We start from the raw sequence: 14,464 nt of genomic DNA, 5'->3' as shown, positions 1-14,464 counted from the left end.
TTCATGCAGCTGCCTTCCTCATGAGCGTATGAGGTCTGTGTACTTCTTCATTGGGTTTTCCTGCAAATATTTGTGGATGTACCAACAGGAGACTTGAGCCGTCAACTGCTCCTCCACCACAAAGTCCAGAGCCGCCTACAAACGACAAAAAACCCCACAAATTCAACTTTTAACACGAATGAAACAAATGTATGGTATTTTTTTGTCATATGTCATTTGTTTGTTTTATTCCTGGAGTTGTATTTTGTTTCATTCTTGCAAGTTTGAGTGCGCCTGAACGGGGGTGGGTAATACTGGCAGACATCAGTATTTCAATATTTCATGATCAGTGGGTTTCCTCCAGGATCTACAGTTTCCTCTGTCAACCCAAAACATGCACGACAGGTCAAATCCTCCAGTTAACGTAGTCCTGACCAACACTAGCACAAGAGCTGGAGATGGGTCCCACTGCTCCTGACAGGTTTAACCCAGACGCACTGAAGGATGGGGCAAATGCAGAGGGCAAATATCTCTACGGGGACAATAAAGTGTGACTTAATCTTAACCTAAAATAAATTCAATCCAACAGAAATTTGTTAAAACATGTCTTTAAATGTCTAAGTTTAGGTTTAAGCATGAGACAAATGTTAAATTGGTATATAATGTATTACCCATTACCCATAAAAATGCAGAAATATAACTTTGTACCTTTATTTGGAAGATGAAATGTAGCTTTAACATGACATTAGGTTATATCTATTACATAAAAGTGACTAGACCAGGACCCAGATTGCATTATTTCCTCCCAAGTGATGAAATCTGATGGCAGTGTATTTAGTTTGTGTAAGACAGATATGATTAGTTTAGTACCATTGAGAGCAGAGCAGCCAGGCCCCTCCCTCTGTACGACTCTGGGACAAATGTGGACATCAGCTCCACCTGCTTGTCACCGGTGAATCTGTAGGACAGCACAGCCTCCTGCCCTGGACACATGGTAAGAGGCACAATAAACTTTACAATCGATAATAACTGTACTTCATGTTTTAAATGATGCTGTATGATTGAACCAGGACCTGTATATCTGTATCAAGAATAAACAAGGAGTAATTTGTAATAACCAATATATAAACCAATTCTAAACTCTGAACTTTGAAATAACCTGGACTAAACCAAGTCTAAATAAAGTTCTAAATGTGGTCTAGACTAGCCTACATATCTGGACTCAACTTGGTCTAAACATGGATTGAATGAGGACTAAACCTAAACCAAAATCCCAGTCCAAAACACAGACTAATGCAGGACCAAACTAAAGATAAACTCCATTTAAAGGGACTCATATTTGGAATAGTCTTCCTTTGACAATAAGAGAATGTTCATCTCTGTCCACATTAAAACTGCACCTTAAACTGTGGCTGAAGGAAAACCAGGTCTGTGAGCACTTTTAGCTGCTTTTATTGTATTTTTGTAATGTCTATGTTGTATTTGTTGTCTGTGTACCTGCCTAGGGACAACAGATGGAAATTAGTTGGTTTTTTTTGCTATAATCTGGCAAATTTACACTGTGTTTACAGATGTTCATTAATATGTGCTGTCCCTATCAAATAAATAAATAGATAAATAAATAGATAAACTAGATATGAAGCAGGACTTACTCAGGAGGACCAAGGTATATACAATTGACTAAACCAGGTCTAAACTAGGATTTTACCAGGACTAACCCAAGTTTTGCTCATTTAACTTGTCTCAGATTAAAAATAAAAAGAGAAATCCAAACCAACCAGGTCCAAAACAAGACAAAAACAGACCATGTGTTCAAATTAGTAAGAACAATACAAAACTACTGCAGTAAATAATACACAAAAATATTAACAGCATAGATTAAAGTGACTGTAATGTGTTTTAAAAAGTATATCTAAACGTATTTTTTTCTGGATATCCATGCGTTCATAATATCAACAGGCCACAGTGAGACCACGATGTTTCCTAGAGCCTCTCCCCGGCCTCAGAGCGCGGTCCCCGTGCTGAGCTGCTTAGCCTCACCGCTGTCTGGAGCCACGGTGAAGCGCTGGTTCTCCCGGTCGTGTCGCACCCACAAACCGCACATTTTCCTGGAGACAGTGGTACAGAAGGCCGCAGGACGTGTCTTCAACGTCGGGTTAAGGCGTGTGAGGCCGGAGAGGCGATTAAATAACATTTTAATGATGAAACTGCGCGTAGACGTTAGAAAAGTGCAGAGGAGGCGCTGTTGTAGTGACAGAGCAGCGCCACTAGAGGGCGCACTAACCAGTCCAATAACATAATAATAATGACCTGAGTTTGACCCCAGTGACCCCAAAACAAGCCAAAAACATGATTACTAATAACAAGAAAATTAAAATACAAATTAAAAAAAAAAAAGTTTATATATACAGTGGATTCAAGTAATGTTTCTCTTTTTGTCTTTTTTCCTAAACAAGTTTTAATACTTTTTACAAAAAGTAACCTATTCATGCATTTCAGCTTTGTGTTATAACTGAAACTTGGAGAACAATTAAAAAAAAATATGGCACTTTATTTTAAATTGTTTATTGCTATGAAAACAATCAATTCTGTATCATTCTGAAACCCATGAACGTGTTTTTCTAGGGCTCTCTTGTGCGGTAAATGTTGTCTAGGTCTAATAAGTCTGTTTAAAACCTTAACTCTAGTGTAGTTTACTGAATAGCCTATGACATTATCCATTTTATTTGATGTTATTATGAAGTATGTCCTTATCGTGATTTGGTAAAATAGCTAAATGTAAAATATGAATCATTTGTTTAAGTGAAATATTATGAAATCATTAGTCACTAGGCCACAAATGGGTTTTTTTTATTGCACACATCACTTCATCAGTAAAACATGTTTCCAAAATGTAAATTACAATTATGTCTTTAAAAAAAATAAAAATAATAACACAGTAATATATAAAATACTACATACAGCTTCGTTGATAATGTTAAATCATATCAGTTTATTTCCAAACATCATATTTTTGCTTTACTAATAATTTAAAACACATGAATTAATTATTAGTTAATAAATAAAATAAAAATAAATAAATAAATAATAATAATAATAATAATAATAATAATAATAATAATAATAATAATAATAATAATAAATAAAATCCAAACATATACTCTCCCTTTTCACTTTCATAATCCATCTCTCACTGTCAGTCACAGTCTTCCTCTTTCCCTTCTTCACCACCTTCGAGCTGCTCTATCTCCACTGCAGCAGCAAAACCACCAGCCTCCTCAGCTCTCTCCTCCTTTTCACCACAACTGGAGGCAGAGATAATATCACAAACAAATCTGTCATACTCTTATCTTTAACGCATCAGTGACGTATCTACCTGCCGAGGTCTAGACGCCAAAGTTTAAACATTCACTGTCACTCACTGCACCTTTATTGTCTCTCTGTTAAAGTCTGTCAGGTAAAAGAGGGAGATTGAGCATCTTCTGTGTTTAATCGAAATATACACGTGCTTTTTTCATACTGCAAATGTCAAATAAACTGAAAAACAAAACAAAACAACCAAAAAAGAACAACAAAAAAACAAAACAAAACAGTAAAAACAAAACTAATCTAATTATTAATCTATTACTAATCTAAAAATCCATAAATATTCTAACTACTACATTACTCCAATATTAATCAGACACCTAAAACTTTTCAGGTGGAATTTAATGTTACATGTATTTCACTACATAACAAGAGTTTTTATTTCTTTAAAATACATTGATAAACATGTATTATTACTGTGAGTGGGGTTGACTCTCCACTGATCTTAACTGTAACTTAGCCTGGTGTAGTCTGCCTTTTTCCATGGAGATAAACAAATTTAGTTTATCTTACACATCAAATGTTCTTTCTGTTTTTGTTCCCTGTGGATAGACCCAGTAATGACAGAGATATTAACCATAAACCAGGTCCACACATCCACAGATCATTACTGCAGAGGGTCGGCGGCTGCATCCTTGACTCCAGCTGCCATCACAGCGAAGAAGACGTTTGGGAAAAAGGATCGCATGTAGACGGCCATTTTGGGGAGAGACGGCGCCATGAGGACCTCTCTTTTTCTATTGTTCAGCGTCTTTACGATCTCAGTGGCAGCTTCGTCCACAGTGACCCCTAGAGGCTTCCTGGAGTACAGCCCTAGCGACGAACAGGAGTGAAAAGGCTGATTAGGCCAAACTCGATTTCGATACTAAGCAATAAAAGCTCTACTCAATAATGAAACCGATACCACAGTGATAATACACGGACAAATTTAGCCCATAGTAAAACTGCAAAAAGAAGTTGGATGATCATTTTGAACCAAAACACCAAATTCTAACATAAACAACTTGGCCATAATGTCACTGTTTACGCAATTAAGAATAAATCAGAATTAGTGTTGGTTGAGTGTGTTCTCACATGACCAAAGGGGGCGCTGCTCCTCCGGTGCAGCGGTGGAGCTGATGAAGGTGTGGTTGATGGAGCTCACACTGATGCCATACTCCTCCACCTCCGCTCTGAGGCAGTCGAAGAACGCCTGCACCGCGTGTTTGGACGCCGCATCTGACAACAGCACAGGCTCAGTATGAAGTTTATATGTTTTATTAATTTCTTTAATGTTACTAAATGTTTGTCCAAGAAATAAATAAAACAATATTAAATACAAATTTAATAAAATAACATTTTTTTCAAACTGATCTATTAATTTTCTGTCTTCCTTAATTATTATTTATAAATATGTTATTCATGAATTTATTTATTTAGACCTGGTTTAGTCTCATTTTAGACCTGGTTAAGTCGCATTTTAGACCTGGTTTAGTCTAATTTTAGACCTGGTTTAGTCTCATTTTAGACCTGGTTTAGTCTCATTTTAGACCTGGTTTAGTCTCATTTTAGACCTGGTTTAGTCTCATTTTAGACCTGGTTTAGTCTAATTTTAGACCTGGTTTAGTCTGCCTTAAATTCCTACAATTTTCCTCTTCCTGAACATTTTGGGATGATTATTTGCAAATATTTTTCATTTCCACTTGTTGGGAAAATCTAATTAGTTTATGGTCAACGCACACATTAAAGCAGCATAGACTTATTTAAAAATGATAGTCATGCCTCGCCACATAAAATGATATGGCGGGCCGCATTTGGCCCCAGGGCCTTGATTTTGACACACATGGTTTAGGGTTTAGGTTTAGGGTCGACATGTGCTGCTGTTTATCAGAGACTCACACGTGGCGCGGAAAGGCACCGGGAGCTTGGCCTGGATGCTGTTGATAAGCATGATGTGTCCGGTTCTTCTGGAAATCATCGTCGGGAGCACGGCTGTGGAAACCAGACGGGAACACGGCACGGTTAACAAACGCCGTCAATACATGGGAGGCTGTAGCTCAGTTGTGTTGAGTGTTTGTCCACCGATCTGAAGGTTGGAGGTGCGATTCCAGCTCCCACAGATAAGTGCTGTCATTGCGTTTTGGGGCAAGTGTCAAGATCCTAGTCTGTCCTTGTGTTTCTGCCCATGAGCAAACCTACGCCTATTTACACAATCTGAATATTTTGAGTGTTTTACGTACTGTTCTCAAAAATGTGAAGTTGAAACTATTTTTGAATCACAGAATTCCACAAAGGGACCGAGAATCCAACGCACGTCGCCAGATCGTCCGCGTATGGTACAGTTCTGCTCAGTCTAGTATTTTTGTGTATGATCTCTGCAGTCAGCTGGTTATTTTCTTTTTTTCCCCCTTTTTCCGTTAGATCCTGGTCCTTGGAACTACCCTGCACCTCCGCCTCCGACCCAGCTCACCCCGACCGGTACGAACACCCCAGCCTCTGACCCGGCTCCATAAACTCCATTCAACTTTTTACCCCGAGTCTGAATCTTTGATGCCCCAGACTTTACGACAGCAAAACACTTAGCCCACTTAGCCCCCTGTGCCTGTGTACGCTTTTGTTTTGGGTTGCTGGTTCAAAGTCTGGCAGTTTGAAATAGTCACTAGTCAAGCGCATTCATGGGAAAAGTCCTCAGAAAGGTTTTCATTCAGCGTGTTTATAGAGCTTATAGTTTATACCTTTGGTCAGAGTCACGGGGCCAAAGTAGTTGTTGTCCATGAGCAGCTTGTCCATCTCCAGAGACACGGTGTGAGCTGGAGCCTTCACCTGAGCATCACAACGATCATGTTTTTAAAAGTCGATTACACCCGGTGACGTGAAGCAGAGACATGAGGCCGGACCTTGATGGAGCTGTTGAGGATCAGAACGTCCAAACAGCCGTAACATTCCAGGACCTCATCCACAGCCTCAGACAGAGAATCCATGTCCCCGAAGTCCAGAAGAACCAGCTTCACCGGGAACGTCTGCGGAGAAGTTCAGATAGAGAGCTTTTAACGCTATGGGAGATTCACCGTTTTGAGAAAAGTATCTAAACTTATGATTCACAAATGTTTAAGCTTATCGTGAAGTGTTAGCTCCACACATTTCTCATATTAATCTTATGGCTTCAACTGACAACACTGACGCCTTTGAGATTTCTGAAGCTATTGTGAAAAAATAATCTCACTTTTATTTTTATATGGACAGAGAAGATGTTAAAATTTGTGCCACTTTTTGTTTCATGTGAACAGATCCAGTGATTACAGGGATATTAATCATAAACCAGGTCAACAAATCTGCAATCTGACAGTTAAACAGCAAATTACATCATGCAATTTTGATTCAACACTTTGTCTGAGTCTCACCAGAGCAGGATCTGAGTTGCGGCTCAGTTCTTCAGACAGCTCCTCCAGTTGGTCCCAGTCTCTCCCACACAAAACCAGACGAGCTCCTCCACGGTGAAACAGACTTGCACATTCTGGAGATGAGAAGAGGCTAAGATTTAGTCTATAACTAGTGTATGAACTTGAACCAAACTTCAACACTGCTGAGGGCCCTGTAAGGAGCAGTTCTCCACGTCTTGGTCAAGAACTTAGCTGGAGGATTTGACCTTATGGGTTGATGGAGGAAACCCACCAAGACACTGGAAGAACATGCAAACTCCACACAGAAATGGAACCCCCCCCCCCCTGCAGTGCTTCAGTTCAGTTTAATTCAGTTTCCTCTTAACAGGGTCATGGATTTAACCAACAGAAAGTTATAGTAAAAGCCAAAGTTAAATCTGTCAACTGGACAAAAAGTTGTAGGAGTGAAGATGTTTTGCTCCTCATTCGAGCCGCTTTTTCAGTTCTGGTCAGATTACTGAGACAAACTTAGCGTATTCATACACTCATACACAGAAAGTGATAAAATCCAACACTGAAACAGAGGCTCTGGTCTAGTCTTGTGGTCTCACCTTTCCCGAGCCCCGTGAGTGCGTCGCTCAGCAGAACCACCTTGTTTCTCACAGATGTTTTGGAGAGCAGCCCCAGGACCAGGCCATAGAGGTAGAAGAAGCCCGCCGTGAGCACCACCACCGCAGGCACCAGCAGCACAGTGGTGCTCCACAACCACTCCATCCCCAGAGACGGCACCTAAAGACACGAGATTTAAAGTTACACAATATCAAAACAAGCTCAAAGATTTACTGTTGGTGAATCACTGGCTCTGCTCTGGTGTTGGGCCACTCCAGCCACTGCTGCTCTGGATCAGAATTTATCTACACTTTATCTACAAGAGCAAAAAGAGCGGAGATCACACGTATGTTTGAGTTCTCTGCTCACTCTCATAACCTGTTTGCTCCTGAGGCTTTGACCAACCAGCCTGAAGTAAATTTGCCTTTATCCAGAACCAGAACATCCCCATGGAGATTATCCATCATCAGTCTGTCTCCTTCATGTTAAATCTGCACCTCCACCCGTCACCCACACCCAACTCTCCAGCCCAAACACCTGACTATGCAGAGGACCTCCACCTGCACCTCCAAAAGCTTCAGTCTGTAGGAGAAACACTCACACCAGAGTTTCAGGTCTGGAGAAGGAGAAGGTCTCAACATGCAGCAGAAATACTCAAACATGTGAATGAAAGATTACGAGTCCAGGTGATGTGTATGAAGAAACTACTTTTAGATTGAGTTTAGTCAAGTTTTACTCAAACGTCTTTTACTCTGCACTCTGCTGAAGCCCATAGACCAGACTGTCTATGTTCAGATCAATGAAGCATCAGTGTTTTCTACAACTACGCTGTAAAAAAGGAATGTTGGCGTTAGTAAAACCTACAGTGGAATATAGGAGTTGATTTGAGTAGATTTGACACGACACAACCCAGTCAAAACCTTTAAAGTGCAGTGACAGAAATACTTTTTAACTAAAACATAGTTAACATGATTATATTCAAGATTTTACTACAATTGTACTTACCTTTTTTGTTTGTTTGTTTGTTTGTTTGTTTTTAGCTTTTTTCTGGTGAATTACATAGAGGTAATTCCATTAAACGTGTCTAAATTACACAATAATTATAATTACACTAATACAACTACAACACCTTAATTTTGTCCCTGCATTTTGTTTTAGAACTGCCTAATCCTGCCTGTATTTTTGCACTTTTTCCCCCACAAACCATCACTGAAATGATGTAAAACTACGATATATATTTACCACAGACACTTTTCAAAACCAAGTAATATTTAGAAAAATGTGAAAACCTGCCGTATAAATATTAAACTATCAAAACAACAACTTTCAGCTACTCAAATCAACCTTTTTATATATTCCCATTTGAGGTTTGACATTCTTTTTAGTGCGTCATGAGTTTGATGGACATGGCTGACGACTGCACACTTGTTTTTACCCCGATTTGTGGCTCTGTGACATTGGACTCCATCTTTACTTTTGTAACTAACTTTTTTCACAATTCTGCAACAAGAACAGACATTTTAAATGGAATAATGTGAAACAGTTTCCAAACGCCCGGTGAGCTTCATGTGCTGAAAGAAAAACTATGACAATAAGTATTTTAAAATGTGGAATTAGTAAAGACAGTGTCAGTTTCTGGTCTGTGCCTGTTCTTCATGCAACAGAGGCACGGAAATCAGAGTCTGAAGCAGTGTCTAAAGCAGAGTCTGAAGCAGAGTCAAGTGAGTAGTGTCTAAAGCAGAGTCTGAAGCAGTGTCTAAAGCAGAGTCTGAAGAAGTGTCTAAAGCAGAGTCTGAAGCAAAGTCTGAAGTAGTGTTTAAAGCAGAGTCTAAAAATGTGTCTAAAGCAGAGTGTGAAACAGAGTCAAGTGAGAAGTGTCTAAAGCAGAGTCTGAAGAAGTGTGTAAACCAGAGTCTAAAGCAAAGTCTGAAGAAGAGTCTGAAGCAGTGTCTAAAGCAGAGTCTGAAGCAGAGTCAAGTGAGTAGTGTCTAAAGCAGAGTCTGAAGAAGTGTGTAAACCAGAGTCTAAAGCAAAGTCTGAAGTAGTGTTTAAAGCAGAGTCTAAAAATGTGTCTAAAGCAGAGTCTGAAGCAGAGTCTGAAGAAGTGTCTAAAGCAGAGTCTGAAGCAGAGTCTAAAGTAGAGTCTGAAGCAGAGTCTGAAGCAGAGTCTAAAGTAGAGTCTGAAGCAGAGTCTGAAGCAGAGTCTAAAGTAGAGTCTGAAGCAGAGTCTGAAGAAGTGTCTAAAGCAGAGTCTGAAGCAGAGTCTGAAGAAGTGTCTAAAGCAGAGTCTGAAGCAGAGTCTAAAGTAGAGTCTGAAGCAGAGTCTAAAGTAGAGTCTGAAGCAGAGTCTAAAGTAGAGTCTGAAGCAGAGTCTAAAGTAGAGTCTGAAGCAGAGTCTGAAGCAGAGTCTAAAGCAGAGTCTGAAGCAGAGTCTGAAGAAGTGTCTAAAGCAGAGTCTGAAGAAGTGTCTAAAGCAGAGTCTGAAGCAGAGTCTAAAGTAGAGTCTGAAGCAGAGTCTAAAGTAGAGTCTGAAGCAGAGTCTGAAGCAGAGTCTAAAGTAGAGTCTGAAGCAGAGTCTGAAGTAGAGTCCGAAGCAGAGTCTGAAGAAGTGTCTGAAGCAGAGTCTGAAGCAGAGTCTGAAGCAGAGTCTGAAGCAGAGCCTGAAGCAGGTGAGATTGTTCCAGTGTTTTATACCCGTCCCAGAGTGGGGGGCTACACATTCTACAGATAATAAATTTAAAGCAACGCCGAACAATGTGTGACTGCAGGAGTTTTTTTTTTTTACCCTTCTCTTCGTGGAGGTCACACATTCCTGAGAAAAAGGAAACCACAGATAAGAAACGTGGCCTTAACCAAAATGACCTGAACATCTCTGTTATCGTCCTCAGTGTGATACTCGGACACTGCATCTCAAACCTGAACCAAACATCCCTTGTAAACGGCCATATTTGTTTTGATATGAACGGACCATGTGTGTCTCTGATTGGCTAAAGCACCTGTCAATCATGTCAATCTGAAGTTGGGGATCCCATAATGCAGTTCAACAGTGTGTGGGCTTTTTATGGCGACTAACTTCATCGTGTTCATTCCTGCAAAACAAACGTAAACTTTTCTTTTGTTTGATACAGGACTTTCTGAAACCAGCTCATTTTACTCCCTGAAAACTCACAATATTTAATAATCACGTTGTATTTGTTGAGGTTAAAATTGCTGTGAACATTTGTAAACATTTGTATTAGTCGACTGTATAATCTGTCTTTGTCCCTGCAGCTGTTCAGATCCAGAGCTGTATTTTTAGACGATCTCCTGAACAGATTTCACACAGGTCTTTGAATGTCACACGAGACTGAACAGCTGCAGTGCCATGACGCTTCAAACAGAGCGCTGCAAAAGAGTTATCTACAGCACGTTACTGTAGTTTAGCCTAATGAGTACGTCTAGGTTACTATAGTATATATTTTTTGACGAACATAGACTAAAATAAAAGCATGTCTGTGTATATTTCAGTAAAAAAACAAGACAAAAATGCATCTTTATAAATGCATTTCCACAAACTTGTCTGCTATTTATCCTGGATTTACCCCTGGAAATGTTCCCTTTTGGCTAGAATATTCCACAGCATGGCATAAAACTTATCTCCAGTGACAATGTTCATGCAGGGAACACCTCCAGAAAGCTACGTAATATTACTTTAAATCACCGATATGCCATACTTGTTTTCTAAAGCGACGTGATCTAAACAGTGTTGATTTTTTGACACGTTTTGAAAGGTTATTTATTAATTTTATAACAATACTTAAGTAAATCATGGACTTTCTTATTTGAAACGTTCTCTGCATTGTGGTCTACTCCATTCAGTGCAGTGGAGAAACTAAACAGCGACTCCGTAAGAGAATGTATCAACAGCGTCGAGAGAGCTGCTCGGGACCCCAGTCTGCTGTACATCTCCATCTCAAAGACACTAACCACCACTTTGAAGATAGTGAGGTGCAGATATTAGCCAGAGAAAAGAAATGATTTGAGACGAGAGTTAAAGAAGCTATTTTTGTTAGGAAAGACAATCCTTCTTTGAACAGGAATGGGAGCCTTAGATATCACCTTTCCTCTAGTTGTAACTCAGACCCAAAGCAAAACAAAGAAAATAAAGAAAACAAAGACCAAAAGACTAGACCAGAGCCTCTGTTTCTGTGTTGGATTTTCTAACTTTCTGTGTATGAGTGTATGAATATGTTAGTTTGTCTCAGGCACAGTGCACACTTAAAGAAACTGTAAACAAAAGCTGTTAACAGTTTCAGCGTCGTTAGCTCCACCCTTCAGACAGATATAAGGCAGTGTCCAGCAGTGATCTGACCAGAACTGAAGAACGAGCAGCCAAACATCTTCACTCCTACAACTTTTTGTCCAGTTGACAGATTTAACTTTGGGTTTTACCGTGTTCTCAGCGTTGGACTCACACTGTCTTGATGTGGACATTTTTAGTCATAGATGTTGAAGAGTTTCAGATCTTACATCATAATGACATCATACTCCCTTAAGGACAAGAGCCAGTTTTTCCTAGGATTTCTGTTGTATTTGAACATGAAATATCCAAAAGGTAAACAGTTGTTGGTCATTTATGTTATGTTTATGCGTCCTTCAAACAGGTAAATCTAAATATGACAAATCGTGCTGAGGAATGAATGTCTTTTTTAACATCAACTAAAATCTCTTCAACTTTTGGGATAAATTTGGGAAACAGGCTGGGAAAATAAACTCAGAAACAGATCCCTCAAAAGGAGATAAATGTCAGATTCAGAACTGCAGAGGAGTTTGAATCCAGAGCGTAAGTGTCTCTCTGGACTGAACAATCAGACAAGAACTGAGTGAACTGAGGGAGTACTGTATTTTCTGGAGTATAAGTCGCACCATCCAAAAAAATGCATAATAATGAAGAAAAAAACAAACATATTTCACATATAAACAGCATCTGAGTATAAGTCACACCCTTGGCCAAACTATGAAAACAAAGTGTCCAGAAAATAAGATATATATTTATACGTTACCCTGGGCTGATTAGAAAATGAAAGGCATTTGCAGGGAAAACAAAGAGGCTGGGAAACGGAGATACACTGGGGATAAACATAAAAACAGACAGAACTGTGACACATCGCTGTATTGTGGCAAAAGACGAAATGAAATCTGTCAACTGGACAAATCGCTGCAGAAGTGAGGACGTGTCGCTGCCCGTCCACGTCGCTTCTTCAGTTGTGGTCAGATTCACTGCTGGACACTGCCTTATATCTGTGTGAAGGAGGAGATAACTACACTGAAACTGTAAACTCAGCCTTAACGACCGTATTCGACCTCTAATGGCAGTCTATTGTTCTCTTTGTTGCCGTTTGTTTTGGGTCTAAAGGATGGAGTTGTAGATCGGTGAGAGATTATGTCCCTCATTCCAGTTCAAGGAAGGATTGTCTTTCCGAAACAAAAATAGCTTCTTTAACTTCTTTAAAATCTGCGTTTGAACAATCTGCTCCTTTAAATCAAACCGTCCTGTTGAATGTTTTGACGTCATCTGAAACCCACCGGTCGTCTTTATTATCTGTTTTTATTTAGTTTCCATCTGGTCTGTGGCGATTTAACTTAACTCAATTGCAGCGCCCACCGAACTGATGCATTTAAAGCTGCACTAAGTAACTTTTCTGGAGCAACGTCTGCCACCTACTGTCTCCATGTGAATCATTTTTGCTTTGAAAGGTCCACAGAATGGCATTAAACGTATCTATTTCCACGGAGACACGCAGGCGACACCACTAGGCCAAGTTACAGGTCAGATCTGTGAAGAGGAGAGCCATTCACAGTAATAATGTCATGTTTTATGTCATTTTGGGGGAAATAAAACATTGATAACTGAATGAAGATGCATGCTGGACAAATATTTATTGACATGCTGTGGAACATTCCAGGTAAAACAATAACAGCGCCGTGGAGACAAGTAGATGGGGGACCCTGCTCCTGAAAAGTTTCATAGCGCAGCTTTAAATACTCCAATATTCTAAATTCTTTTTGACGTGTTACTGTGTAAATCTTCAGTCTAAATCAGGACTCTTGACTTACCTGAACAGTTTTCCCAAGTCCTGGTTTTGGTCCTGGTCTTATTCCTGGTTCTGGTCTTTGTGGACCTGTTTTAGTCCAGGTCTCTCAGTCTGGACAGGTCCGAGTTTAGTTCTAGTTTCAGTCGTCTTGGTTTTAGTCCTTGGTCTTAGTCCTCTCCTTGGTGTTAATCCTGCTCCCAGTTTAGCCTCCAGTCCTGGTCTAGTCCTGATTCCTGTTGTCCTGGTTTGGTTTCAGTCCAGGATTAGTCTTAGGTCTCAAACTGGTCTCTAATCCTGGTCCAGTCCTGGTCTAGTCCCACTCTAGTCCTGGTCCAGTCCTGGTCCAGTCCTGGTCCCCGTCGTACTACAGGTCTTCCGGGTCTTTAGTCCTGTGGTCTCAAACTGGTCTAGTCCTGGTCTAGTCCTGGCTCAAAATCTGTGACAAACCTCGACTGGTTTAAAAATAGTGCAGAGCTGAAGAGAGACTGGTCACATGACATCACGACATTCCAAACTGCCCATAGTTTAAAGACACACTTTTCTGCTTTTCTGAGGTGTTACTACTTTGCATAGAATGTGACATGAAACTTTTATAACTCCATGGAGACAAGACACTGCTACAAATTTTGGATACCTGTAATAGAAAAAAATGCAAAATAGACATTACTGCACTTCACATTTCAGACAAAACTATAAGAGAAAAGTTACACAGTGCGTCTTTAACACTGAGCAGGAGGCAGGTCAGAATTTTGTGATAAAACTGACATTTTAACTGCAAAAAAAACAACATAAATTTGTGATGTATCTTGGTATTTTAAGCTGATATTACCCACAAATTTCTTTTTAAAAATAACGCATAACGATTCCAGCAGATGTTTTATTTCAACTACAAAATCTTCTTTAGAGCTTTTTATGTCACGAATCGAAGTTGCCACGGGCGACGGCATCATCATTTGGGTTGTTTAGTTTTGCGTAGGTCTGCCGGCCTCAACAGCAAATACGTTTTACGTTTATGGACGACAAAGACGGTTCAACGCCTCACAGAAAATCGGTGCAGTGTTGACTTGGAGCACATGG

General features: G+C 39.9%; 2 protein-coding genes across 3 annotated transcripts; both read right to left on the bottom strand.

Annotated features, from left to right (window-relative positions):
* Positions 1–18: 18 nt before the first annotated feature.
* LOC117374414 (protein NATD1-like) lies at positions 19–2,220 on the bottom strand. The gene is made up of 3 exons (XM_055223439.1): positions 2,020–2,220; positions 850–962; positions 19–135 (listed from the first exon to the last, which is right to left on the bottom strand). The coding sequence occupies exons 1-3, from the start codon at positions 2,171–2,173 to the stop codon at positions 19–21; spliced, it is 384 nt and encodes a 127-aa protein (XP_055079414.1). The 5' UTR covers positions 2,174–2,220.
* Positions 2,221–3,720: 1,500 nt separating this feature from the next.
* LOC117374679 (dehydrogenase/reductase SDR family member 7C-B-like) lies at positions 3,721–13,765 on the bottom strand. Of its 2 annotated transcripts, XM_055223433.1 has the most exons (9): positions 13,410–13,765; positions 8,749–8,813; positions 7,316–7,493; positions 6,726–6,838; positions 6,222–6,344; positions 6,060–6,147; positions 5,224–5,316; positions 4,420–4,563; positions 3,721–4,158 (listed from the first exon to the last, which is right to left on the bottom strand). In XM_055223433.1, the coding sequence occupies exons 2-9, from the start codon at positions 8,779–8,781 to the stop codon at positions 3,953–3,955; spliced, it is 978 nt and encodes a 325-aa protein (XP_055079408.1). In that variant the 5' UTR covers positions 8,782–8,813; positions 13,410–13,765; the 3' UTR covers positions 3,721–3,952. The 2 variants fall into 2 exon arrangements, with proteins under 2 accessions (XP_055079408.1, XP_033826755.2); XM_033970864.2 differs by lacking the exon at positions 8,749–8,813 and having other exon boundaries at positions 13,410–13,764.
* Between the last annotated feature and the right edge of the window lie 699 nt (positions 13,766–14,464).

Source organism: Periophthalmus magnuspinnatus, chromosome 8, assembly GCF_009829125.3.
Source record: "Periophthalmus magnuspinnatus isolate fPerMag1 chromosome 8, fPerMag1.2.pri, whole genome shotgun sequence".
In the NCBI taxonomy this organism is placed as follows: domain Eukaryota; kingdom Metazoa; phylum Chordata; class Actinopteri; order Gobiiformes; family Gobiidae; genus Periophthalmus; species Periophthalmus magnuspinnatus.
This window is presented reverse-complemented; position numbering and strand designations above follow the sequence as displayed.

What these genes read in the sequence shown, in the direction of transcription:
- LOC117374414 (XM_055223439.1), bottom strand. Translation starts at nt 2,173, where the DNA reads ATGTTATTTAATCGCCTCTCCGGCCTCACACGCCTTAACCCGACGTTG. An exon ending in CACCGTGGCTCCAGACAGCG is followed by an intron (nt 963 to 2,019) that starts GTGAGGCTAAGC and finishes CCATGTGTCCAG; the next exon opens with GGCAGGAGGCTGTGCTGTCC. An exon ending in TGGCTGCTCTGCTCTCAATG is followed by an intron (nt 136 to 849) that starts GTACTAAACTAA and finishes TGTCGTTTGTAG; the next exon opens with GCGGCTCTGGACTTTGTGGT.
- LOC117374679 (XM_055223433.1), bottom strand. Translation starts at nt 8,781, where the DNA reads ATGGAGTCCAATGTCACAGAGCCACAAATCGGG. An exon ending in TCACAGAGCCACAAATCGGG is followed by an intron (nt 7,494 to 8,748) that starts GTAAAAACAAGT and finishes TCGTGTCTTTAG; the next exon opens with GTGCCGTCTCTGGGGATGGA. An exon ending in TCCTCAACAGCTCCATCAAG is followed by an intron (nt 6,148 to 6,221) that starts GTCCGGCCTCAT and finishes TGTGATGCTCAG; the next exon opens with GTGAAGGCTCCAGCTCACAC.